Source organism: Pyrus communis, chromosome 1 (genome assembly GCF_963583255.1).
Source record: "Pyrus communis chromosome 1, drPyrComm1.1, whole genome shotgun sequence".
Taxonomy (NCBI): Eukaryota; Viridiplantae; Streptophyta; class Magnoliopsida; order Rosales; family Rosaceae; genus Pyrus; species Pyrus communis.
In genome coordinates, this window is record NC_084803.1 from 1,555,643 (window position 1) to 1,582,082 (window position 26,440).

A 26,440-nucleotide genomic window follows, 5' to 3' on the forward strand; every position below is an offset into this window, starting at 1 on the left:
TTGTTTTGTTTTTTTTTTTTTTTAAATATAACCTTAACTCCTTAAATTCAATCTTTTTTTATAGATAGAACCCGACATAATTTGTTTACGGACGATATTTGGATGCTGAACAGTCAGCACAGTAATATTACTGACCACTACGTGGATCAATGGAATTTTGACGTCCATTATTTGAAACCTATCCTAACAATTGCTATCGTAATTACCCAAACACCCAACCGTCACCTTATGTCTGTAACCAAACAGCAGCATCTTCTTGCCCTCACGTCTTCCATGGCTGATCTCACCAACCAATTCATCTCTCCTCCGTCAACCGCACCTCCATTCGCTCGTCCAACCTATTCTCCGTCCTCCACAACAAGTCCGCGACCAAGGCTACCTCGTCGACTCCGCCGCCATCGTCTGCAAGATACTTTAGCAGTCGCGGAGCAATACTCTTTTGGAACGACGACGTCGATCTTCGAGGGAGACTAGTTTTGAACCACACGACAAAGGACGACTAGTTGCAGTTGCTGCAGAAGAGAGGGATTCGAGGTGGGTCGCTGGAGAAAAGAAGGATTGGTGGTGGGGGTGGCCTATTAGGGTCGCCGGAGAAAAGAAGCCATGCCATGCCGGCTATGGCATGTAAGACTCGCAGAGTTGCTGGAGGAGAAAGACCAAGCGGTCTGTTTGGTTAAGGGTTTAATAATAGAAAGGGTGATTGGTTACTTGGTTATCAAACTTAAACATATAACACATGTCATGTCTTTATTGGCCATGTAAGTTAGTGAGTAAAACGAGTACTGACTAGTCAGTACCAAGTATTGTCCCATTTTTTTTTACTCCCGATCACAATGATCCACGTAAGAAAATTCATTAATTATGCTTTATTTTACAAATTTTATATTTTTCGAATACCTAAAATATCCTTATTGCATATTTGATTGACACAATTAATTTTATACAGGTTGTAAAGAAAATTAATGATTTGCCAAAAAAAAAAACAATTAGAATGGATAAGTTCTCTTTATAGAAATTTGATCTAATAGTTAAAGTTATTATAACTTTTAAATAAGTTCCTTATTTGTAGTCGTTTAATCAAATTTCCAAAATCCAGATTGATTGATTAAGTGAATTTAATGAAAATGATCCGACTCTTTATTATAAACCTTCTATCTTTTACTCTTTAACATGTCTCAAGAATAAAAAGTTATTTATTTCAATCGATTCATACGTAGTACACGTGCCCATATTACTCCTGTATATCTGTGTGTGTATATGACAGGACTCTATATAAACTTAAGCCTACACCCGGTTCGGCAAAAAATAAGAGTCTCTAGCTTTCTAATGTTTGAGTTGCAATAATGGATTCTCTCCCTTATACAAACTCTATCACTGCTGGCCTGTTCACAGTATTCATCGTGCTCTATTACTTATCACGAAGACGGAGAGCTGCCAATCACAAGGGCAAGTTATCACCACCAGAAGCCAAGGGTGGATGGCCTATATTTGGTCACCTTCATTTGTTCGGAGGCTCCACACCTCCTCACATAACTTTGGGAGCCATGGCGGACAAGTACGGACCCATTTTCACTATCCGCCTTGGCGTCCATCCGTCGTTGGTGATAAGCAGCAGTGAGATCGCAAAAGAATGCTACACAACCAAAGACTTGAGCGTACTCTCTCGCCCAAAGATGGTGGTTGTAGATCACGTTAGCTACAACTATGCAATGTTTGGGTTCGGACCACCTGGACCCTATTGGCGAGAAATTCGCAAGATCGTTACCTTGGAGTTGCTCTCAGTCCGGAAGGTTGAGCTGCTCAAGCACATTCGAGTGTCGGAAGTGGCTACTTTCTTAAAAGAATTGCACGAACTTTGGAGTACAAAGAAAAAGGAGGGCTCGAAAGATGGAGTGGTTGTAGAGCTAAAGCAATGGCTTGGGGACATGACGCTGAACGTTATTCTTACAATGGTGGCTGGAAAGCGGTATTCGGTGGCTGCCGCTGGGGATGAGAAGAAAGAAGCGCGTAGGGTTCAGACTGCATTGAGGGAGTTATTTGATTATCTGGGCATGTTTTTGGTGGGTGATGCGGTTCCTTATCTGCGGTGGTTGGATTGGGGTGGACATGAGAAGGCAATGAAGAAAGGTGCAACGGAAATGCACGCCATTATTGCAGAGTGGGTTGAAGAGCATAAGCAGAGGAGAGCAAAAGGTGATGCAAAAGGAGAACAGGACTTCATAGATGCGTTGCTTTCTGTGCTTGATGGTGCAGACCTTGGCAGTTTTGATGCTGATACGATCACCAGAGCCACAAGCTTGGTACGTATATATAATTCATTAATTTTGCAGGCAAATAATTAACCATAAAAGGCTGGAGTTAGACACTAAACACATCAAGATTTTATTTTTACTTTTCAATACTTATAAGCTAATTGCATGGTCTATAAAAATAAAATGAAAACATTAGACAATAATTTTTTTTTATTTTTAAAACATATGATTTCCAATTTTATAGATGACTCATGCGACATATTTGTCTGCTCACCGATGAGTGATTGTAGAGAGATTACCTTCTTAGACAGTATCTGTAGACCACATAATGTGACGGTTAATGGTTAGATTATTTCTTTAAATCTTTAAGAATGAAATTCAACTATCAACTGTTACATTCTTTGATTTACAAGATGTGATTTAAAAAGATAATCTCTTTAACATTTTCGTCGCCTAAAGAATGTATAAATGTTAATCAAGCAAACATTCCTTGGGCAGAATGTTATTGCAGGAGGTGGCGATACCACCATGGTGACATTGACGTGGGTACTATCGTTATTGCTGAACAACCCTCATGTTATGAAAAAAGCTCTAAACGAACTGGACACCAAAATAGGCAAACAAAGAGTTGTGAGTGAGGAAGATATAAGCAACTTGGTCTACATCCAAGCTATTGTAAAGGAGACGTTACGTTTGTACCCAGTAGGACCATTATCAGGGCCGCGTATATTCACTGAAGATTGCACCATTGCTGGCTACCATATCCGAAAGGGCACCCGGCTCATCCCAAACTTCTGGAAGATCCAAACTGACCCGAAAAATTGGCCTGAGCCATTCGAGTTCAAGCCAGAGAGATTTCTTACCACACACAAGGATGTTGATCTGAAGGGTCAGCATTTTCAGTTTATTCCTTTTTCAAGTGGTAGAAGATCATGCCCTGGTTTGGCATTTGGTCTTCAAATGGTGCAATTTACATTGGCTAGTTTTCTACATGCGTTTGAAATCTCAAACCCGTCGAGTGCACCAATTGATATGACAGAGAGTTTTGGAATGACCAACGTTAAGGCAGCTCCACTCAATGTTCTCATCGAACCTCGCTTATCTTCTGAACTCTATGAATAAAAGAAGAAAATATAGAATATTAAGTGTGGGATATGAATAAGAGATTTTGGTTGTTATTAGTTATATATAATTATATGTCTATATCTGTAATCGTAAAATCAATAAATCAACTGCCAATATAAGATAAAAAACCTAGCAATAATGAGTGTTTGAGAATAGGCATATTTAGCAATAAAAAAGTACCCCAAAAATGCCTCTATTTATATTTTCAATTGGGCTCTCTTTTGGGTCTGTTGCCTCCGGATTTTTTGTTTTTCAATTGTTTGTAAAGAACCCACCCATTCGCCAGTACACAAACAGGACAAAATAAAATAGTCCATTTGCGATTATTATCGAAAAGTTAATTTTGATTAGGTTTTTCTTATTATTGATTGGAAAACTGATACTGAGATTTTCATTACATTAACCTGGGTCTAAACTGTTCTGAAGTGCAAAATTTGAACAACAATGATATGTTTACTGCTTACATCACTTTGCATATCAGTAATGTGATATCAAGATATTTCTAATATTATTTGTATGGCAAGAAAGAAATCCAAAAAGACCGAATCTGATCCGAAAAATTTGAGCCTGACTTCAGAAAAATCAAACCTGAAAATCCCAAATTATTCGGTAATCGAAACCGAACAATTCTAAAAAATTCAGTATAAAAATCGGGACTAAATTGCAGTATGTTCGATAATACAAAACTAAACCGAAAAAATATATATCATTAATCTTTAATATTAGGAAGTCAGAAGGATAGTTTGGTGTCTTAGGGCTTCACCAAAAAAATTGAACTATAAAGCCCCTCAAACAAAAAAAATCCAAAACTAACTGAAAATAATAGAAACAAAATAGCAGGGATAATTTTGTCATAAAAAAAATTAAATTAACAAAACATTAGAAGCAGTTTTCTTCCCACTATCTTGCGGGAAGAATCCACGTGATGGAAGCAAAAGAAACGGTCGTCGTCCCACACAAGAACCACACCCGGAGGAATTCTTTTGTGACATCCCACATCGCCCAGGGGAGTGATCCTTAAATGTATATTCCCATCCCTACCTAGCACGAGGCCTTTTGGGAGCTCACTGGCTTCGGGTTCTGTAGGAACTCCGAAGTTAAGCGAGAAGAGGGCTAGAGCAATCCCATGATGAGTGACCCATCGGGAAGTTCTCGTGTGAGTTCCCAAAAACAAAACCGTAAGGGCGTGGTCGGGGCCCAAAACGGACAATATCGTGCTACGGTGGTGGAGTCGGGCCCGGGAAGTGGTCCCGCCGTGAGGGAATGGTAAGCGCAAAGCGGACAATATCGTGCTACGGTGGTGGAGCGGGCCCGGGAAGTGATCTGCCCCGGGCCGGGATGTGACAATTTGGTATCAGAGCCTAACCCTGGTCGTGGTGTGCCGACGAGGATGTCGGGCCCCTAAGGGGGGTGGATTGTGACATCCCACATCGCCCAGGGGAGTGGTCCTTAAATATATATTCCCATCCCTACCTAGCACGAGGCCTTTTGGGATCTCACTGGCTTCGGGTTCCGTAGGAACTCCGAAGTTAAGCGAGAAGGAGGCTAGAGCAATCTCATGATGGGTGACCCACTGGGAAGTTGCTCGTGAGTTCTCAAAAACAAAACCGTGAGGGAATGGTAAGCCCAAAGCGGACAATATCGTGCTACGGTGGTGGAGCGGGCCCAAGAAGTGATCTGCCCCGGGCCGGGATGTGACATCTTTGATATTACGCGTATTGGAACTCTTTGACTCATCTCAAGAACCACACCCGTTCTTCCCGGAGGAAAAGAATCAGTTTTCTTCCCGGAGATTATATTTTGGATGCAAAATTTGATGTTTTTGTGATATTGCTACCCAAAACAAGAAGTGATATTAGCAATTCTCTCTCCTCCACCTACTCCCCGTCGCCTTCAGTGCCATCCGGAGGTACCCAACTTTCCAATTTAAAAAACTAGGGTTTTTTTTTTTTTTTTTTTTTTTTTTTTTTTTTTTTTTTTTTTTCTGTCAGTTAGTTTGGGAATAGTGACTACCTTACTCAATGGGTGAGATTATGAGTGTTAAGAGCAACTCCACCCCTATCCACTTTGTGCCAGCACCCAGCCCATTTATCCACTTAATTGAACAGTAACAGACTCAATGAACAGTAATAGGCCAAAGCATCTCCACCCCAAAAAAAAATGTGCTGGCACCTAGTCTAAAAATGCGCTGGCACAAACGATCTCCACCCCTACAAAATGCGCTGGCACCCAGTCCATTTAAAATATTAAATAATTTTTTTATAAAATAATAAAAAAAAAATAGTTTTAATTTCGAATAGGATTTTTAACCAATATAGGATTTTTATATAAATAAATAAAAATATTGTTACCTCATCCGCTAAACTTGTCCCACTACGCAAATTACCAGAAGCATGAGAGAGGGCGTTTTTCCAACAAGTAAAGGATGCGTTGAGTTTTTTCCAACGACCTTGAAGACCTTGACTAGATCTGGCATCTTTTCCATGTACATCTTTTCCATGTACATCGTTGAACGATTTCGTAATTTTACTCCACATTTCTCGCTTATCCATCTCATTACCCGTAATCGGGTCATGAGTAGTGCGAACCCAACATTCACACAACGTAACATCTTCACTGAGCTTCCACGAAGTCATTTTTTTCTCTCAAAGTGTACAAAATATTCAAATGTAGAAAGTGTAGAAAGTGTAGAAAATATTGAAATGTGGTGTAAGGTGGAAGATGAGGGTTAGGTATTTATAGAAAAAAAAATTTAATTTTTTAAAATTTTTCTGTATTTTTTAAAAAAATTTTGACATTTTTTAATTAATTTTTAATAAATTTTAATGTTGTAATTAATCTGGACCGTTGGATTTGAAAAATAATCAAATCCAACAGCCAACACGCTGCCACGTGGCCAACGGTCAAATTTCTGACCGTTGGGCCTTTTTTTTTTTTTTTTTTTTTTTAATTTTTGGTGAAATAAACGTGGACCGTTGATCTGTGATCGGACGGTCCAATTTAAAATTTAAATTTAAATTTTTTTTACCGTTGGAAATCCAACGGCCTACAAAAACTAGCCGTTGGAAATCCAACGGCTCTAAGGTGGCCACGTAGCACATTCCCGGACTCATGCAAGTTGGCCTGCACGCGGACCCCGCCGCCTGCAAGGCCTGTCGGCTACTCGCCCCGCAACCCGCGTGTGTTGCACGCGCCAAGACACAGGCCGGGGAATGGGTCTGTCCATTTTGGGCTGGGCTGTTGACTGGCACGGGCTGGGTGCCAGTCAATTGCACGGGCTGGAGCAGAAAAATGTGGTGCCAGTCCATTTTCTTCACTTGGTGCCAGTCCATTGGGCATGGGCTGGAGTTGCTCTAAAAGAGATTGGGCATCTACAGAGCCACGGAAAATCCCCAAGTCCAGTTTTGATTTTTCACTCTTTTCATTTTCTTTTTTTCTTGCAGATTCGTGAAAAGGATTGGGACTACAAAGTCGAATCTCTTCCGTAAGTTTTCGATTTTTTTTATGTTGGCTTTGTAGTTTGTCACTGATTTTGGTATTTTAGATTGCTTTTTGGGGAATTTAAAGTTACCCAGAAACTCCAATTGCATAATTTGTGGATATAATTTGTTGGTATAATCTTAAATATGCTTTGGTCTTTTTCAATTCACATAATTTGTTGATATAATCTTTTTTTTTATTTTTTATTTTTTATTTTTTGAGGTTTTCAGGATATGGGATTTGATCGAAATGTGTGATTTTTATCGTAAGGCTAAGAATTTTTACTAAATTATGCTTCAAGCTATGGAATTTACTTAACTGTGTGTTTTACTACTACGTTTACAGACTCTATACAAGAGCAGGGGATGGAAATCGAAGCGTTGGAAGAAAATACTTGCGGATGACTTCAAAGGTGTCTGCTATATGGTGCTTCTGCAGACCAACATTTGTTATAAAATTTGTTATCTGTTTCATTTTTTATTATCACAGGTAGTGAAATTAATAGGAATGTTCTTTTCTGTTGTTTTCGATATGCCAGAAATACATTCGGGTGAGAGCGGGTTAAATACTTCCAAGAGGTGTTTTCAAATAAAAGTTATCTCCAATGGTAGGTATCTCCTTCTCTTGCTGTTTGCATTCTACTGGCATAATTGTTACAACAGCATAATGTCAGGTCGAGAAAGAGTCTTGCTCGGTACAACATTTCAACTCTCAATCTTAATCTTTTATACTCAATTCTCAACCTCATTTGTTTTGGTCCTGTCAAGCTTGAATAGGGATTACAAACATGGACTATTAATCGGTAGTGGGTATATATGCGTTTCATTTAGTGGTTTGCATTACTAATATCAATTCCCTGTCTACATTCTGCTCATTTCTTTTTGGTTAAATAGGCTTTGGTGCATTGAATTAGTGGAGCATTTAAACAGAGATACAAACAGAATTACTGCATTACTAAGGTATTTCCTTTATTTCATTCTTAATTTGTTAGATGGTAGACAATCGCACAACATGTTTAATATTTACTTTGAATGCCGTCAAAGGCATCATCTTTTTATGCTTACTTTAGAACAAAACACTAATTAATCTTCACATGAGATAAGACTTTACATTTTTCGTACTTGAGTGATTTCAACACCATCGTGATCAATATTAAGCATGTACGTGCTTTTGCTTTCCAAACGGTTGGAGAATAGTGTTTTAGATTATGTCAGGAACCTTCAGGTGGAGGTTTTTTTTTTTTTTTTTTTTTTTCACGGTAAGTAGAATTTAAAAGGAAGGTCATGTCCAAAGACTTGCGTACGAAAGCAAAACACCAGAAACACAGACGGGAAACCATAGAAATGGTACAAAAAAAATAATAGCAAAAGGTGACTGCATGAAGGGTAAGCGACTTGAAGTAAAACTTCAGTCTCGACCCCATTTCTAAGAACCAAGCCCCAGAGAAAGATAGGATAGGGTTAACAGTGCAAAAGGAAGTATCGTCGCCTTCGGATTTGAAATCAATAGACGAATATGGTATACACAAGGTTGATGTGGAGTGAATGTAGAGTGTGTAGAGTAATTCGGGGTCCCCGAATCGTAAGCGATTTTTTTTTCATTCATTCATTGATTGATTGATTCAAGGTAGCTGTAGCTTGCTTCCAAGTTCAAGTGCTAGCGATAGAATAGGTAGAACACTATGACACGATGACACGATTATAGCACAACACTTTGACACAATTATCTAATCTGCCTCACCAAATGACAGTGTCTGTTTTGTCCATGCATTTTTATGTCACCTATAAATGAAATAATCCCTTTTTTGTGATCCTTAAGTCAATTCATTCACCCACCATAAAAATCAAATGAGTAAAATACATATTATTTGTGTCTTTATTGTTCTGTTTTCTATTTGGTACTCATATGTTCTTCAAATACGACACACATCCTTACTTCTTTATTGTGAGTACTCTTCATTTCATGTTATATATTTTCTTGCCAAAGAGTAAATAGGTAGAAAAATTAAACATTTGTACGTGGCTTTATCAAGAGGAGTTTCAGCGTCTACAACAAAAGTCTTGGTAAAGAAAGGAGAATTACACGGTCATGAAGGAGTCTTCACAAGAAATGTTGTGTACAAAGATATTTTGCTTCCCTCGAATTCAACATAAGGTTACATTCTTTCTCTTAATGTTTAATTCCCTTTTTCAACTTTTAATGCAATTCAATCACAAATAATGCTAATATTTGATTTTAACTAAACGCATTAAATTTTCAACAGGATGAAACGATATGAGTTCATGATATGTTTTGCTGTCAAGTGTGTCAAGGTCAATTGAAGTTTTTGGATTGTTTTTATACTTTTTATTTAGCTTTTAGTTGCAACTAAATTATAAGGATCTTCTCTGTTATTTATTACTTTTTTTTTTTTTTTTTACATATTCTAGACAAAATGCTTTAAATTCCTGCCTGTATTATTAGAGATGATAATCGCCTTCATTTTATGTTTCTATACATTAAACCAATCATCGCATGTAAATACATCTAAAATGTATAAGTCGTGCGTAGCGCGCCGTGATTAAAAAAATACCTTTCACACGCGCTTGAAGTTATATCTTAACCATTTATAAAAGAAATTAAACCTCTCTCAGTCTCTCTCAGAACCTCCCAAACTCTCAATCCCTCTCCTCGACGACCCCGACCCTCTCTGTTTCTTCTACGGTGACACCACACCGCATATCACACCACACCCCACCACATGGTAATTTGCACCACACTGCCCCACACCTGCAAGCTCATCATCTCTAGCAACACTGCACCGTCAAATTCATCGCCCAATCCCACCCAATTCATGTTTCACCTCTGCGCTTGCACAAATCTCTCTCCCTCTCAACCCTCCACCACCCATTCCAATATTAGGTAGTCGATGACCACCTCTCTCTTAGTCCGCACACAACTCCACGAAAACTCCTTTTGTTTCAGCCGTCGACGCAAAGCTCTGCCAATTCTCAACCAATTATCTATATCTATGTGCAACTCCCTTGCAAATTATTTTGTGTCGTTGGTTTTCTTGGGTTTCCCCAGCCATGTAGAAGCCCAAGAAAGAGAGTCCTAGCAGACTCAAGCCTTGCTAGCATTTACTCCCTACAGGCCCATATGCTTACACTATTTCCATGTGTTCATCCAGATGCATTGCTTCTTATAAGGGAAGAGGGGATGCAAGAACCAATGGAACAGTAAGCCAACTACCGCGGATTGGCTCCAGAGAGGAAGTAGCAGAACACCGATTATCCAAGAGGGTTCGAGTCAGATTGTTGCCTACGGTAGAGGTGGTAAGATCTCAGAACTAACGGGAGATTTCTCCATGGCATTGGCTTTTGCACTCGAAAATGGACGCATCTAGCACAAGTTCAATGCTTTAAATGAAGTTTATAAAATTAACGATTTAAGTTTATATAATGAAGATACATTATTCAAAAAAGGTGAAATATGTTCATTACCTTGACTGAAGAACGTAAGTATGGAAGGATTCTACTATAAAAAATAGGGGTGGGCATAGAAACCATAGAACCTCGCCAAAATGGACCATAAAATACCATGTTGACAAAAAAAAAAGTCAACTTAGGTTCAAGAACCGGACCAAACCGTTCATACCAGTTTCAGTTTTGGTTTTCATCTTGAAAGAATCGGGCAAACTGAAGTGAATGGCTATTTTAAATAATTAATTAAAGTTTATTAGTGGTATACAAGCATCATTAGATAAGTGGTCAAAACCAAATTGGTTTAACCTAGTGCGACTGCACTTAATCATTTCTCAATTAGGTTTTGTGTTTTTTCTTTCGATCGAATCGTCATTCCTCAGTGCCTCACTCTCTTTGATCCTCCTCCTCCTCCAGTCCTTCCTCTCATGATATTGGAATCAATTGTAGTAATGCAAATGGGCATTCAAGGCCAGGTAATGTATTCCCTTCTGTGTTTTTTATATGGTATTTGACTTCGTCTTGTACGTTGTGCTCTCAAAAATTTAATCATGCCATCATGACGTATTTTCAACCAGTTACCAATTTTTGGGTTGGGACGTTTTGATATAGACGCCTCGTTTTTAAATGTCATCGGTTAAACATCTATTCCTTTTGCAAATTTGATTAAACATTTTCCCTACAATTTTGATACTTTGATTTTATTTCATTAGAAGTCTATTCACATTAGCATTCCCTTTTTTTCTCCTATTTTTATGTATCTCTTATTATGATGATTTAATTTTTTTTTATTAAAATATTTATTTTAGTAAATTAAATAGAATGTAACAAAACTCGTTGTTATGTACGTTTGGTTATATCAGTACGTCTGATTATAATGGTACATTTAGTTAATTGATACGTTTGAATTTTTTGTCCATTTGGCTTCTTGGTACCTTTGGATTTTTAGTACATTTGAATTTTGGTACATTTAGTTTTTGGTACATTTGAATTTTTGGTACGTTTGTTTTCAAAACATAAGTTTTTTTACTTTTTGTCCTAATAATGAGGAATTACTTTGATTAATTATTTTTTTTATAGAAAGAGTCATTAACAATGTAAAAGTTTAAATTACTTTAATTAACGGATAATAGCCTTTTTTGTTAATTCAAAATTATATGATTTATCGTTATTATTTAGCATCATCTATAATAATAAGGATTTATCTCCGATCAACTAAAAGTTGTTTTAGAGACTTATCTACCAAAAAACAAGGTTGTCTAGAGCATTGTGTATGAATCAAACATATTTTTAAACATTCCAAAAAGATAAATATTCATTTTAATATAGTTTATAATTGGGTACATTTTAATTCAGGGTTGGTACGTTTTCGTTTGACGTTGGTACGTTTTCATTTAATATTGGTACGTTTCCATTTGATGTTGGTTTACATTTAGATTTGAAAAGTTTAAATTTTTGGACTTAAATATAGTTGAAATTATTTAAAATATATAGCAGATATTTAAATGTAAATTAATTTCAATTAATCTGAAATAATCCAAGTCTAAGTATCTTAATCAAATGTTTCGAAAGCTTAATCAAAAACTCAAAAAGCATAAATGTTTAGCCTATAAAAGTCTAAAATAAAGCATCTAATTCTAATTTTCTCCTTTTTGGTTCTTGGTTTTCTTACAAAGTCGGTCTCATATTCGTTATTTGGGCTGCAAGTAATAAATGCCCCAGTCTCCTTTGGATCCCAATTTTAATATCATCTCCTTGCTTCATTAGCCCATACTGCTCCCAAAAGAATATTTGTCGTTAAAAGGATAAACTCTAGACTAATAATACAAGAATTGCAACAATTCAATTATTGAATCAATTGATATCTTTAATGATTTTTCGGCGAAATAAAAATGGTGTTTCAAAGTCTTGACCTTGAGTAAGGACATATTGGTCACTACATTTTGGAAAAGGATCATTCTCGGATCATTTTTTTAGGGATTTGGGGATCTTGTGATCATGACTGTTTATTGTACATTGTATGGTCATAAATTATTTTAAATTTTAAATTTAAAATGAAATGTAAATAATAGCCAACAAAAACTAATCGCACGATATACAATGAACAATTATGATCACAAAATTTTTCGAATCCCTAGAAAAAGAATCCGTCGAGGATCTTTTTTTTTTTTTTTTTTTTTCGTTATTGATATGCAGTAAAGATAACTCGTCCTCCTTCGTAGTAATGTGGTGCAAAACGGTCGACGAGCGGGCAACGGGTGGTTATCGAGATGATGGGGTGATTGACTTTTTGTGAGTTTATTTGTATTTCTTTAATTTTTATTATTATATAAAGAAAAGAGTAAATTATATTTTGCACCTTTAAGTTTTAGTGGGATTGCAACCTCATACAATATCTTTAAAACATTTCAATCTTATATATCTACTTATCATTTATTTTCATTTCATACGTTAGTTAAAAAATCTGTTAAGTTAACTGTTAAATGATAACGTGACAAACATATAGTCCTTGAAAAGAAAAAAAAAAGAATAAAGCTTTAGTTAACTAATAGTCGCACGATCCCATTAAAAGATAGGTTTTTTAGTCAAAATAGTCCATGAGATTTGCATAACACATCATTTTGGTCCCTAAGATTTGAAATCAATATAAGTGGTCCTTGAGATTGTCCATTATCAATCATTCTGGTCATTCTATGCAAAATTATGTTAAATAAGGATCAAAATGACAAATATACCTTCAATTTAATAAATAATGGGCCAAAATGATTTAACAAAATTAAGGGCGCAATATTATATGAAAAATGTTAAGGAGATTCTTTTAAAATGAAATTTTATATAAATTTCTATCACCTCACAATTTAACGTTATTTTTGTTCGAATATTAGAGACCATTGTGCAAAAAATGAGGGGTTAGAAAGTTCACACAAAGTCACACTTTTACGAGAATATCCTTATATTATATTGTACACAAATGAGAAAATATTATTGAATTGCGAGAAGGGCAAGGAACAGTGGGAATTTGGTGTCATGGCTTCAACAAAAATATTAGGACAAAATTGACCCTCAACAAAAAAAATCCAAAACCAGCCCAATATAATATATCAAATAATGCATGGGTAATTTGGTAATTTGATTATCATAAAATATAATATAAATATAAGTGGGAAGAGAGAAAAGAATAATTAAAAAAAAAAAAAAAATGAAAGGATGAGTGCAAGTTGATGGTGCCCATGTGAAGGGGAAAGAAAAATATAATAAAAAGTACGAAAAATCATGAATATTGTGTTGAAACATCTTATAAGTCATGCGTAACGCACTGTGATTCAAAAATGTCTTTTGCACACAGTTGTTTATTAAATACAATTTCTCTATTTTGAAACACTTTAGAGGTGTGTAGTGCCACTTATATATACAAAAAATCTCTCGCACGCGCATAATAATGTGATTCAATTAGTTATCAAATGGTTTTTTTTTTTTTTTTTTTTTTAAATTTTAACAAACGATGTTATTTACACTAAGGGGGAGAGAGTGTGCTTAGCCTCACAATGGGCTACCAATCAGTTGTTTATTAAATATTATTTTTTCTAATCTTAATGTAAATTCAATAAAATGTAGATGGAAGTTGAAAAACCGCTTTTATTAATGTGGATTCAGCTGCTTTGATCCGTTCATCGTACATCGTGCAGTTAGTTTTTGTCAGGTATTATTTTTGTTTAATTTTAAATAAAAATATTTAAAATGATTTCTAATCGCACAATGTACGATGAACGGATACGATTCAGGAATCTCTGGGGTCCTCACAAAGAAGATCCGGATTCCTTTCAGGGTGACCCAATGGAAATTGAAACAAAGGTGTTGATTACGTTGGAGTATCTAGCTAATGATGGTGTATGTGAGTGGGACTAACAATGCCCCATGTGGTACCAAGACTACGGAGAAAATGATCTTTTTTCAGGCAAAATAATAACAGTTTTATTAGCATTAGTATAAACTTCAAATAGAGTATCTTGGATAAATCCTAATGATTCCCAAACACAATGGATTCCAAAACAAAAAACAAGGCCAACTTGGCCAATCTAATAGCCCCCATATTGGCGGATCTTTGGATGTGACTAGCATGATAACACATCCAACACTCCAAAGCCAAAAGTACTTCAATCTCGGCAACTACAAATTCAATCACATCATAACTCGCCTCATGAGAGACTCTGTGTACAAAATTGCCAGCAAAACTAGTAAAGGAACAATATTTACATACAAGCAACGCCAACTTAAAAAAGGAACTACAAAATAAAAAACTAGTGATGATTACAAGAATGACTCTGCACTCAAAACTACCAACGAAGTCATCAATTGCATTATGATAAATCGTACCAATGCCATCATAAGACATGAAATAAAAACTCAAGCTCAAAAAGACAAATCTAACATGGACGAAAGCCGCACTATAATCTAGAAAACCCACATCATAAAAATTCAACTTCATCTCTTGCCAAACCCACACAGAAATGGATCATCTCCGGATCCCTTCAACCAAATCCACTCAATCAAAATTTGATTAAACGGCTACAAATAGGGGTCTCTTTAAAAGTTATAATAATTTTAGCCGTTGAATCAAATTTCAAAAGCCCGGATTAGGTGATTGGATGGATTTGGTGGAAGGGATTCGGAAATGATCTCTTGCCAACCCACACTACCCAAAACAACCACAGATGGGAGATTTTGAGAGACTGATTGGTTGAAAAAAAAAAAAAAAAAAAATCACTTAGCGGCTTAGGCACAATAGTTTACATTTTTGGTGACAAAAAAGACTTATAAATGCACTTTAGCCTCTCCTTAACCAGTATTGTGTAATTTACACGCATCAGAAATCTAACCCAAAATATACTCAAATAAAACATGGTTATGAAATTTGTTTTCAATCAGTGGATCATCCTGTAGCGGTTAAGGATGACCGTTATTCAATGTATAAAAATTCCAAATGCTAGACCAATTCTAGTGTAGAGTTTTTTTTGTAAGATTATTTTCGTGGCGGCAATGATATTAAAATAATGCACAGATCACACAGAAGACAATCCTATCTTACTTGCAAGTTGCATCGAACAGAAAAGTAAAGGGTCCAAACCAACCATGTCATAAATAATCAAAATTCGTCAAGAAAAATGTGGGACTGCGCGATTTAACCATTTGGTCGTTCTTTAGAAAATTGTATATTGACAAGAAAATATTATGGGATAAGTTTAAATAATAAGTCTAAAGCCATGTAGAAAGTTGCCGAAGAAATATCACACTTTTCACGAATCAGCTTGATGCTCCTTAATTCAATATTTGACTAATGAGGTTATAATATTAAAAATAGCAAATTATAATATCAAATAACGCACCATATGCGGGTTCATATGTTAATTATTTGGAGTACACATCCTCTTTGGATTTAAAAAAAACTGAGCATAAGGATCAAATTATCCGGATATTTGAAATTTGATCTAACGACTACAATTATTATAACTTTTAGAATGATCCCTTGTTTGTAACCGTTGAATCAAATTTCAACGGCTTGAATCATTTAATCCTTAGACTTAATTTTTTAAAATCTAGAGAGAATTTGTACTCAATTATTTGAGGGTTCTTTCAAGGTGATCCAACAATGTGAAAGTTGAAACAAAGGTGTCAGATTAAGTTGCACGGTGTTAGATTAAGTTGCAAGTGTATCTAGCTAATGACGGTGTGTGTGAGTGTAACCCATAAGACTCATTATTTTATGAATTCTGATCCTCTGCATGTTTTTTTCCCTACCACACTATTTCGTTGAGGAGAAATGATAAGGGGCTCCCTCATTCGAACCACCAACTCTGCTTTGGTATACATTTTGCTCGGGATCAAAAGTATGTTATTGCCTCAATGCCTAATGTGGTACCAAGATTATGGAGAAAAGGAATTTTTTGAGGCAAAACGATAATGGTTTGATTAGCATTTTTTTTTAAAAAGTACAAACTTCAATAGAGTGTCCTAAATCAAATTTGAGTGATCCTTAAACAAACAGTTCTAAAACAAAAAATAAGGTCAACTTGACTAATCTAATAGCTACTATATCGACGGATCTTCGAGTGTGACTAGCGTGATAACACATCTAGCACTCCAAAGTTAAAATACTTTAATCTCGGCAACTAAAAATTCAATCACTTCAAATCCGTCTCATGAGAAACTCTACACAAAAAATTGCCAGCAAAACCAGTAAAGAGCACTGTTTACATATACATGCAACACCAACTTCAAAAGAAACAAATAGTGACCGTTATAATAAGAACTCTACACACAAAACTACCAACGAAGCTATCAGTTGCATCACGGTAAACCCCATCAACGCCACCATGAGACATAAAAGAAAGACACAAGCTCAAAAAGGCAAATTTGACATGGACAAAAGCCGCACTATACCTAGACAACCCACACCATAAAAATTCGGCTCCATCTCTTGCCACACCCCCACACTATCCAAACAACCATAGAGGGAAGATTTTGGGAGAAAAAATGGAATGAAAAAAGGACAAAAAAATAAGTGACAGAGAGCTCAAATCTAAGCAAGTTTAGACACAAACTTAATCACCACAAAAGGGACTAAAATGATTAGTATGTCATCAATGTGTGATAAAAAATTACTTGGTAGTTTCGTCACAACAGTCTACCTTTTGGGGATCAAAAAGACTCACAGATGCATTTCAATCTCTCATTGACCATTATCGTGTGATACAAATGCGTTAAAAATCTAATCCAAAACATACCGTGTATTATATATAAGTATGAAATAAGTTTTCAATCAGTAGGTCATCCCTTAGCGTGGGGTCAATGATATTTTTTCAGTAGATCATCCCTGACTGGAATTGTCCCCTATGTATAAAAATAATGAGCGCTAGACCAATTCCAACGTAGAGTTTGTTTTTTTTTTTTGTAAGGTTATTTTCGTGGGGTCAATGATATTAAAATTACACATCACACAGAAGACAATCCCATCTTACTTGTATGTTGCAACGAACAGATACGTAAAAGGTCCAAACCAACCGTGTCACAAAATAATAAATCTTCAAAATAATCAAAATTCGATAAACGTCTAGAAAAACGGGGGGGATTGAGCAGTTTTACTATTTTGTCATCCTCAATTAAATTGTATTTTTTTAAGAGTTATGATAAGGAAAGGGTATTTTTAAATTTTAAGGGAAGATGATCATTTTCTGAGCTCAGGATGGAGATCCTCCTAATCAGGTTATTCAAATCATTCAAATTTAATCGTTGAATTAAATTTAAATGGTCTGGATAACCTGATGAGAAAGATCCTCATCCTGAGCTCATGAGATATCCTATTCTATTTTTAACTACTTTGAATGTCTCATTTTTATATCTTCTGAACAGCACTTTTAGAAAAGTAAGCAATCACGTCATTCTTAATTAAATTGTCATTAAGGAGTTTTAAAAAGCAAGGCATAATTTCAAGTATTTTGAATGTGTTACTATTTTTATATTTTGACTTTGTAACGATGGATAGATAGAATATAGATAACAATATTTTTGAACCATATTATTGCTAACTTATTATGAAGCTAAACTCAATTTCATTCCTTTAGTGTAGAAAATATTGTTTTTTCCAAAAATAGAAGAAGGTATTTTTGAAAAGTAATCAATCACGTCATTAACAAGCGAGAAAAGTCTTCCAAAAGCTACATAACGTAGCACCAATATGAGTAATTGCTTTAAAGAAATCACAAATGAAGCAGCCCAAGGAGAGCACCAAAGCAGCAGTTGCTGCCTTCTCTAAATGGTCCCTCTGTTCTTCTCCAAAAAGACTCTTAAACTAACCAGGTTTTGTTTTCATGTAGTGAAAACATGATAACCCGTAAATAACTAACCATTAATATTATTACACGTATTAATTATGATTCAAAAATAAAATTAAATATATACGGATCGGTTTTGTTAACCGTACCCTAAAAGTTTTGGGAATCGATTGCCAAACCGAGCTTCGGGTGGGATTCAAGCAGCTTAGTCGGTTTTTTTTTTTTTTAAATGCCCAGCCCTATGTTCTACGTAGAACCCAACATAATTTTTTCTCTTAATAATTAAGATCCACATAAACAAATTCATCAATTATACCTTTACTTTACAGATTTTACATTTTTCTAATTCTTAAAGTATTCCTATTGCATGTTTGATGTACACAATTAATTCTATGTGGGTTCTTAGGTTCGATTCTCGCTAAAGTTAAATTTGAACCCCATTATTACTAATTCATTGTAAAACTTAGTGCACTCTCCATCCTTTTAATGTAGATAATATCATTCGTTAAAAAAAAATTATAATCTATCTTTTACCTTTTAGTTAGTCATAAGTTTTTCATTTCTCCCCTCAACTAGGAGATAAAGAGTTATGTATTTCAATACAACCATACGTAATAATCAAGCCCTTTCTCCTATATATACGTGTGTGTATGACAAGGCGACAAATCAACTTAAGCCTTCACCCAGTTCAGTAAAAATCATTTTGCCTCTAGCTTTCTAATGATAGTTGCAAAAATGGATTCTCTCCCTTATGCTAACTCTATCACTGCTGGCCTGTTCACAGTAATCATCGTGTTCTATTACTTATCTCGAAGATGGAGAGCTGCCAATCACAAGGGCAAGTTATCACCACCAGAAGCCAAGGGTGGATGGCCTATATTTGGTCACCTTCATTTGCTCGGAGGCTCCACACCTCCTCACATAACTTTGGGAGCCATGGCGGACAAGTACGGACCCATTTTCACTATCCGCCTTGGCGTCCAACCGTCGTTGGTGATAAGCAGCAGTGAGATCGCAAAAGAATGCTACACAACCAACGACTTGAGCATACTCTCTCGCCCAAAGATGGTGGTTGTAGATCACGTTAGCTACGACTATGCCATGTTTGCGTTCGGACCACCTGGACCCTATTGGCGAGAAATTCGCAAGATCGTTACCTTGGAGTTGCTCTCAGTCCGGAAGGTTGAGCTGCTCAAGCACGTTCGAGTGTCGGAAGTGGCTACTTTCTTAAAAGAATTGCACGAACTTTGGAGTACAAAGAAAAAGGAGGGCTCGAAAGATGGAGTGGTTGTAGAGCTAAAGCAATGGTTTGCGGACATGATGCTGAACGTTATTCTTACAACGGTGGCCGGAAAGCGGTATTCGGTGGCTGCCGCTGGGGATGAGAAGAAAGAAGCGCGTAGGGTTCAGACTGCATTGAGGGAGTTATTTGATTATCTGGGCATGTTTTTGTTGGGTGATGCGGTTCCTTATCTGCGGTGGTTGGATTGGGGTGGACATGAGAAGGCAATGAAGAAAAGTGCAACGGAAATGGACGCCATTATTGCAGAGTGGGTTGAAGAGCATAAGCAGAGGAGAGCAAAAGGTGATGCAAAAGGAAAACAGGACTTGATGGATGCGTTGCTTTCTGCGCTTGATGGTGCAGACCTTGGCGGTTTTGATGCTGATACGATCACCAAAGCCACAAGCGTGGTACGTATATATAATTCATTAATTTTGCAGGCAAATAATTAACCAGAAAAGGCTGGAGGTAGACACTAAACACATCAAGATTTTATTTTTACTTTTCAATACTTATAAGCTAATTGCATGGTCTATAAAAAGAAAATGAAAACATTAGACAAGAATTTTTTTTTTTTTTTTTTTTTTTGAAAACATATGATTTCCAATTTTATATATGACTCATGTGGTATATTTGTCTGCTCATCAATGGATGATGGTAGAGATATTATCTTGTTAGACTGTATCTGTAGATCATATGATGTGGTGGTTGATGGTTAGATTCTTTCATTAAATCTTTAAGAATAAAATTCAACTATCAACCGTTACATTCTTTGATTTACAAGATGTGATTTAAAAATATAATCCCTTTAACATTTTCGTCGCTTAAAGAATGTATAAATGTTAATCAAGCAAATATTCCTTGGGCAGGCTATTATTGCAGGAGGTGGTGATACCACCATGGTGGCAGTGACGTGGGCAATATCGTTATTGCTGAACAACCCTCACGTTATGAAAAAAGCTCTAAACGAACTGGACACCAAAATAGGCAAACAAAGAGTTGTGAGTGAGGAAGATATAAGCAGCTTGGTCTACATCCAAGCTATTGTAAAGGAGACATTACGTTTGTACCCAGGAGGACCATTAGCAGGACCGCGTATATTCACTGAAGATTGCACCATTGCCGGCTACCATATTCCAAAGGGCACCCGGTTCATCCCAAACTTCTGGAAGATCCAAACTGACCCGAAATATTGGCCTGAGCCATTCGAGTTCAAGCCAGAGAGATTTCTTACCACGCACAAGGATGTTGATCTGAAGGGTCAGCATTTTCAATTTATTCCTTTTTCAAGTGGTAGAAGATCATGCCCTGGTTTGGCATTTGGTCTTCAAGTGGTGCAATTTACATTGGCTAGTTTTCTGCATGCGTTTGAAATCTCAAACCCGTCGAGTGCACCAATTGATATGACAGAGAGTTTTGGAATGACCAACGTTAAGGCAGCTCCACTCAATGTTCTCATCAAACCTCGCTTATCTTCTGAACTTTATGGATAAAAGAAGAAAATATAGAATATTATGTGTGCGATATGAATAAGAGATTTTCGTTGTTATTAATTATGTATAATTATGTGTCCATCTTTGTAATCGTAATATCAATAAATCAAGGAGTGTGATATCCACACATCACATTTTATTTCTCACACACCTTTTTAATTTTCGACCGTCGGATCAGATAAATTGAAGAAGATCAACGAACAAAAATTATCAAAAGATGTGTGAGAAGTAAAATGAGGTGTGTGGATATAAAACCTAACAATAATGAGTGTTTGAGAATGGGCATATTTAGCAATAAAAAAGTACCCCAAAAAAGCCTCTATTTACATTTTCAATTGGGCTATCTTTTGGGTCTCTTGCCTCCGGATTTTTTTGTTTTTCAATTTGTTTGTAAAGAACCCACCCATTTGCCAATACACAAACAAAACAAATTAAAATAGTCCATCTGCGATTATTATCAAAAAGCTAATTTTGATTAGGTTTTTCTTATTATTGATTGAAAAAACTGAGAGATTTTCATTACATTAACTTGGGTCTAAACTGTTCAGAAGTGCAAAATTTTGCATAGCAATGATATGTTTACTGCTTACATCACTTTGCATATATCAAAATATGGTATTTCTAGCATTATTTGTAAGACAAGAAGGAAATCCCAAAAAAGGGAATCCGATCCGAAAAATTTGAGCCCAACTTGAGAAAAACCAAACCTGAAAATCCCGAATTATTCAATAATCAAAACCGAACAATTCTTAAAACCTCGGTATAAAATTGGGACTAAAACGCGGTATGTTCGATGATACAAAACTAAACCAAATATAATTATATATAATATATATATATATATATATGTATTTGAAATATATGTGGCCGTTAGATTTGCTTGAAGTTAGATCTCAACCGTTAATAAAAAAAAATAAAACTCTCCCGAACCTCCCAGACTCTCAATCCCTCTGCTCGACGACTCCGAACCTCTCTCTCTGTTTCTTCTCCGGTGACACCACACCACATTGCCCCACACCTGCAAGTTCATCTTCTCCGGCAACACTGCACCGTCAAATTCATCGGCCCAATCCCACCCAATTCATGTTTCACCTCTGCGCTTGCACAAATCCCTCTCCCTCTATACCCTTCACCATCCATTCCAATATTAGGTAGTCGTTGACCACCTCTCTCTCTCTCTCTTAGGCCGCCCACAGCTCTACGAAAACTCCTTTTGTTTCAGCCGTCGACGCAGAGCTCCGTCAATTCTCAACCAATTATCTATATCTATGTGCAACTCCCCTACAAATTATTCTTAGTGTCGTTGGTTTCCTTGGGTTTCCCCAGCCACGCAGAAGCTCAAGAAAGAGAGTCCTAATGCTTATGCTTTTTCCATGTGTTCATCCAGATCCATACGCTTATTCCGAGCACATTTATAGAGGAAGAGCGGATGCAAGAACCAATGGAACAGTAAGCGAACTACTGCGGATTGGCTCCAGAGAGGAAGTAGCTGAACACCGATTATCCAAGAGGGTTCGAGTCAGATTGTTGCTTACGGGATAGGAGGTAAGAGCTCAGAACTAAAGGGAGATTTCTCCATGGCATTGGCTTTTGCACTCGAAAATGGAGGAAAGCTCGGGAGGACGGATGCATCTAGCACAAGTTCAATGCTTTAAATGAAGTTTATAAAATTAACTATTTAAGTTTATATGATGAAAATACATTATTCAAAAAAGGTGAAATATGTTCATTACCCTGAGTGAAGAACGCAAGTTATTGATATGCAGTAAAGATAACTCATCCTCCATCATAGTAATGTGGTGCGAAACGGTCGACGAGCGGGCGAGGGCTGGCTGTCGAGATGATGCGGTGATTGACTTTTTGTGAGTTTATTTGTATTTCTTTAATTTTTATTATTATACAAAGAAAAGATTAAATTACATTTTGCAACTTTAAGTTTTAGTGAGATTGCAACCTTATATAACATCTTTAAAGCATTTCAATCTCATATATCTACTTATCATTTATTTCAATTTCATACGTTTGTTAAAAAATCTGTTAAGTTAACCGTCAAATAATGACGTGGTAAACATAGAGTCCTTGAAAAGAAAAAAGAAAAAATGAAAAAAAAAAAAGAATGAAGCTTTAGTTAACTAACAGCCGCACAATCCCATTAAAAGATAGGCTTTTTAGTCAAAATAGTCTATGATATTTACATAATACATCACTTTGGTCCATAATATTTGAAATCAATAGAAGTGGTCATTGAGATTGTCCAATATCAATCATTCTGGTCATTATGTGCAAAATTATGTTAATAAAGATCAAAATGACAAATATACCTTCAATTAACAATGGGCCAAAATGATTCGACAAAATTAAGGCCGCAATAATATATGAAAAATGTTAAGGAGATTCTTTTAAAATGAAATTTTATATAAATCTCTGTCACCTCCCAATTTAAAGTTATTTTTTGTGTGAATATTATAGAACATTGTGCAAAAAATGAGGGCTTAGAAAGTTCATACAAAGTCACACTTTGACGAGAATATCCTTAACATTTCTTATATTAAATTGTACACAAACAAGAAAATATTATTGAATTGTGAGAAGGGCAGTGAATAGTGGGAATTTGGTGTCATGGTTTCAACAAAAATATTAGGACAAAATTGCCCCTCAACCAAAAAAACCTAAAACTAGCCCAATATAATATATCAAATAATGCAGGGGTAATTTGGTAATTTGATTATAATAAAATATAATACAAATATAAGTGAGAAGAGAGAAAATAAAAAAATAAAAAGAAACGAAAGGATGAGTGATAGTTGATGGTGTCACATCCCGACCTGGGGCGGATCACTTCCCGGGCCCGCTCCATCACCATAGCACGATATTGTCCGTTTTAGGCTTACCATTCCCTCACGGTTTTGTTTCTGGGAACTCACGAGCAACTTCCCAGTGGGTCACCCATCATGGGATTGCTCTAGCCCCCTTCTCGCTTAACTTCGGAGTTCCTACGGAACCCGAAGCTAGTGAGCTTCCAAAAGGCCTCATGCTAGGTAGGGATAAGAATATACATATAAGGATCACTCCCCTAGGCGATGTGGGATGTCACAATTGTCACATCCTAGCCCAGGCGAGACCACTTCCTGGGCCCGACTCCACTGTAGCACGATATTGTCCGCTTTGGGCCCTGACCACGCCCTCACGGTTTTGTTTTTGGGAACTCACACGAGAACTTCCCGAGTGGGTCACCCATCATGGGATTGCTCTAGCCCCCTTCTCGCTTAACTTCGGAGTTCCTACCGAACCCGAAGCCAGTGAGCTCCCAAAATGCCTCATGCTAGGTAGGGATGGGAATATACATATAAGGATCACTCCCCTAGGCAATGTGGGATGTCACAGATGGTGCCTAAGTGAAAGGGAAAGAACAATATAATAAAAAATAAGAAAAATCATGAATATTGTATTCAAAACATCTTATAAGTTGCGCGTAACGTGCTATGATTCAAAAATGTCTTTTGCACGCGGTTGCTTATTAAATACTATTTCTCTATTTTTAAACACTTAAGAGATGCATAGTGCCAGTTATAAAAAAAATCTCTCGCACGTGCATAATAATGTGATTCAATTAGTTATCAAATGGTTTTTTATTTTTTATTTTTTTTAACAAACGATGTTATCTACACTAAGGGGGAAGGAGTGGACTTAGTCTCATAATGGGCATCAATCAGTTGTTTATTAAATATTATTTTTTCTAATCTTAATGTAAATTCAGTAAAATGTAGACGGAAGTTGAAAAACCACTTTTATTAATGTGGATTCAGCTGCTTTGATTTGTTCATCGTACATCGTGTAGTCAGTTTTTGTCAGGTACTGTTTGTGTTGAATTTTAAATAAAAATATTTAAAATGATTTTTGATTGCACAATGTGCGATGAACGAATACGGAGATTCACGAATCTCCGGTATCCTCACAAAGAGGATCCGGATTCCTTTCAGGGTGACCCAATGGAAATTGAAACAAAGGTGTTGATTATGTTGGAGTATCTAGCTAATGATAGTGTATGTGAGTGGGACTAACAATGCCTCATGTGGTACCAAGACTATGGAGAAAATTATCTTTTTTCAGGCAAAATAATAACAGTTTTATTAGCATTAGTATAAACTTCAAATAAAGTATCTTGGAGAAATCCTAATGATTCCCAAAATAAAAAACAAGGCCAATTTGGCCAATCTAATAGCCCCCATATTGGTGGATCTTTGGATGTGACTAGCATGACAACACATCCAGCACTTCGAAACCAAAAGTAGTTCAATCTCGGCAACTAGAAATTCAATTACATCATAACTCGTCTCATGAGAGACTATGCGTACAAAATTGCCAGCAAAACTAGTAAAGGAACACTATTTACATACAAGCAACGCCAACTTAAAAAAGGAACTACAAAATAAACAACTAGTGACGATTACAAGAATGACTCTGCACTCAAAACTACCAACGAAGTCATCAATTGCATTATGATAAGTCGTAAAAACACCATCATGAGACATAAAATAAAGACTCAAGCTCAAAAGACAAATCTAACGTGGACGAAAGTCGCACTATAATCTAGAAAACCCACATCATAAAAATTCAACTTCATCTCTTGCCAAACCCACACGGAAAGGGATTCTCTCCGGATCCCTTCAACCAAATCCACCCAATCAAAATTTGATTAAACGGCTATAAACAAGGGCCCCTTTAAAAATTATAATAACTTTAGTCGTTGGATCAAATTTCCAAGTGTCAGGATTAGGTGATTGGGTAGATTTGGTGGAAGGGATCCGAAGAGGATCTCTTGCCAACCCACACTACCAAAACAACCACAGATGGGAGATTTTGAGAGAACATTAGTCTGAAAAAGGACAAAAAAAATAATTGATTGAGAACTCAAATATAGGCAAGCTTAGGCACGGACTCAATCACCACAAAAAGGACTAAAAGAATTAGTATGTCATTAATGTGTGATAAAAAAAAAAATCACTTAGTGGCTTAGGCACAACAGTTTACTGTTTTGGTGACCAAACAAAGACTTACAGAGGCACCTTAGCCAAGTATTGTGTGATTTACACGGATCAGAAATCCAACCCAAAATGCACGCAAATAAAATATGAGTTTGAAATTTGTTTTCAATCAGTGGGTCATCCCGTAGCTGTTATAGGATGACCGTTAATCAATGTATAAAAATCACAAATGCTAGACCAATTCTAGTGTAGAGTTTTTTTTTTTTTTTTTTTTTTTTGTAAGATTATTTTCGTGGGGGCAATGATATTAAAATCATGCACAGAAGACAATCCTATCTTACTAGCACCTTGCATCGAACAGATAAGTAAAGGGTCTAAAGCAACCATGTCATAAATAATCAAAATTCGTCAAGAAAATGTGGGACTGCGCGATTTAACCATTTGGTCGTTCTTTAGTAATTGTGTATAGACAAGAAAATATTATGGGATAAGTTTAAATAATAAGTCTAGAGCCACCTGTTAAACGATATTAC

General features: G+C 36.2%; 2 protein-coding genes and 1 long non-coding RNA gene across 6 annotated transcripts; all 3 read left to right on the forward strand.

Annotated features, from left to right (window-relative positions):
- Positions 1–1,334: 1,334 nt before the first annotated feature.
- LOC137741750 (cytochrome P450 82A3-like) lies at positions 1,335–3,982 on the forward strand. The gene is made up of 2 exons (XM_068481477.1): positions 1,335–2,300; positions 2,751–3,982. The coding sequence occupies exons 1-2, from the start codon at positions 1,344–1,346 to the stop codon at positions 3,372–3,374; spliced, it is 1,581 nt and encodes a 526-aa protein (XP_068337578.1). The 5' UTR covers positions 1,335–1,343; the 3' UTR covers positions 3,375–3,982.
- Positions 3,983–5,083: 1,101 nt separating this feature from the next.
- Positions 5,084–10,471, forward strand: LOC137715183 (uncharacterized). 4 transcript variants are annotated; one of them, XR_011065547.1, is made up of 7 exons: positions 5,084–5,286; positions 6,821–6,861; positions 7,203–7,269; positions 7,396–7,464; positions 7,751–7,816; positions 8,844–9,011; positions 10,027–10,471. It is a non-coding gene; the product is annotated as an uncharacterized lncRNA (long non-coding RNA). The 4 variants fall into 4 exon arrangements; XR_011065545.1 differs by having other exon boundaries at positions 7,396–7,816; XR_011065546.1 differs by having other exon boundaries at positions 7,396–7,816; positions 8,890–9,011.
- Positions 10,472–18,830: 8,359 nt separating this feature from the next.
- Positions 18,831–21,049, forward strand: LOC137719251 (cytochrome P450 CYP82D47-like). The gene is made up of 2 exons (XM_068458409.1): positions 18,831–19,839; positions 20,299–21,049. The coding sequence occupies exons 1-2, from the start codon at positions 18,868–18,870 to the stop codon at positions 20,920–20,922; spliced, it is 1,596 nt and encodes a 531-aa protein (XP_068314510.1). The 5' UTR covers positions 18,831–18,867; the 3' UTR covers positions 20,923–21,049.
- Positions 21,050–26,440: the final 5,391 nt, after the last annotated feature.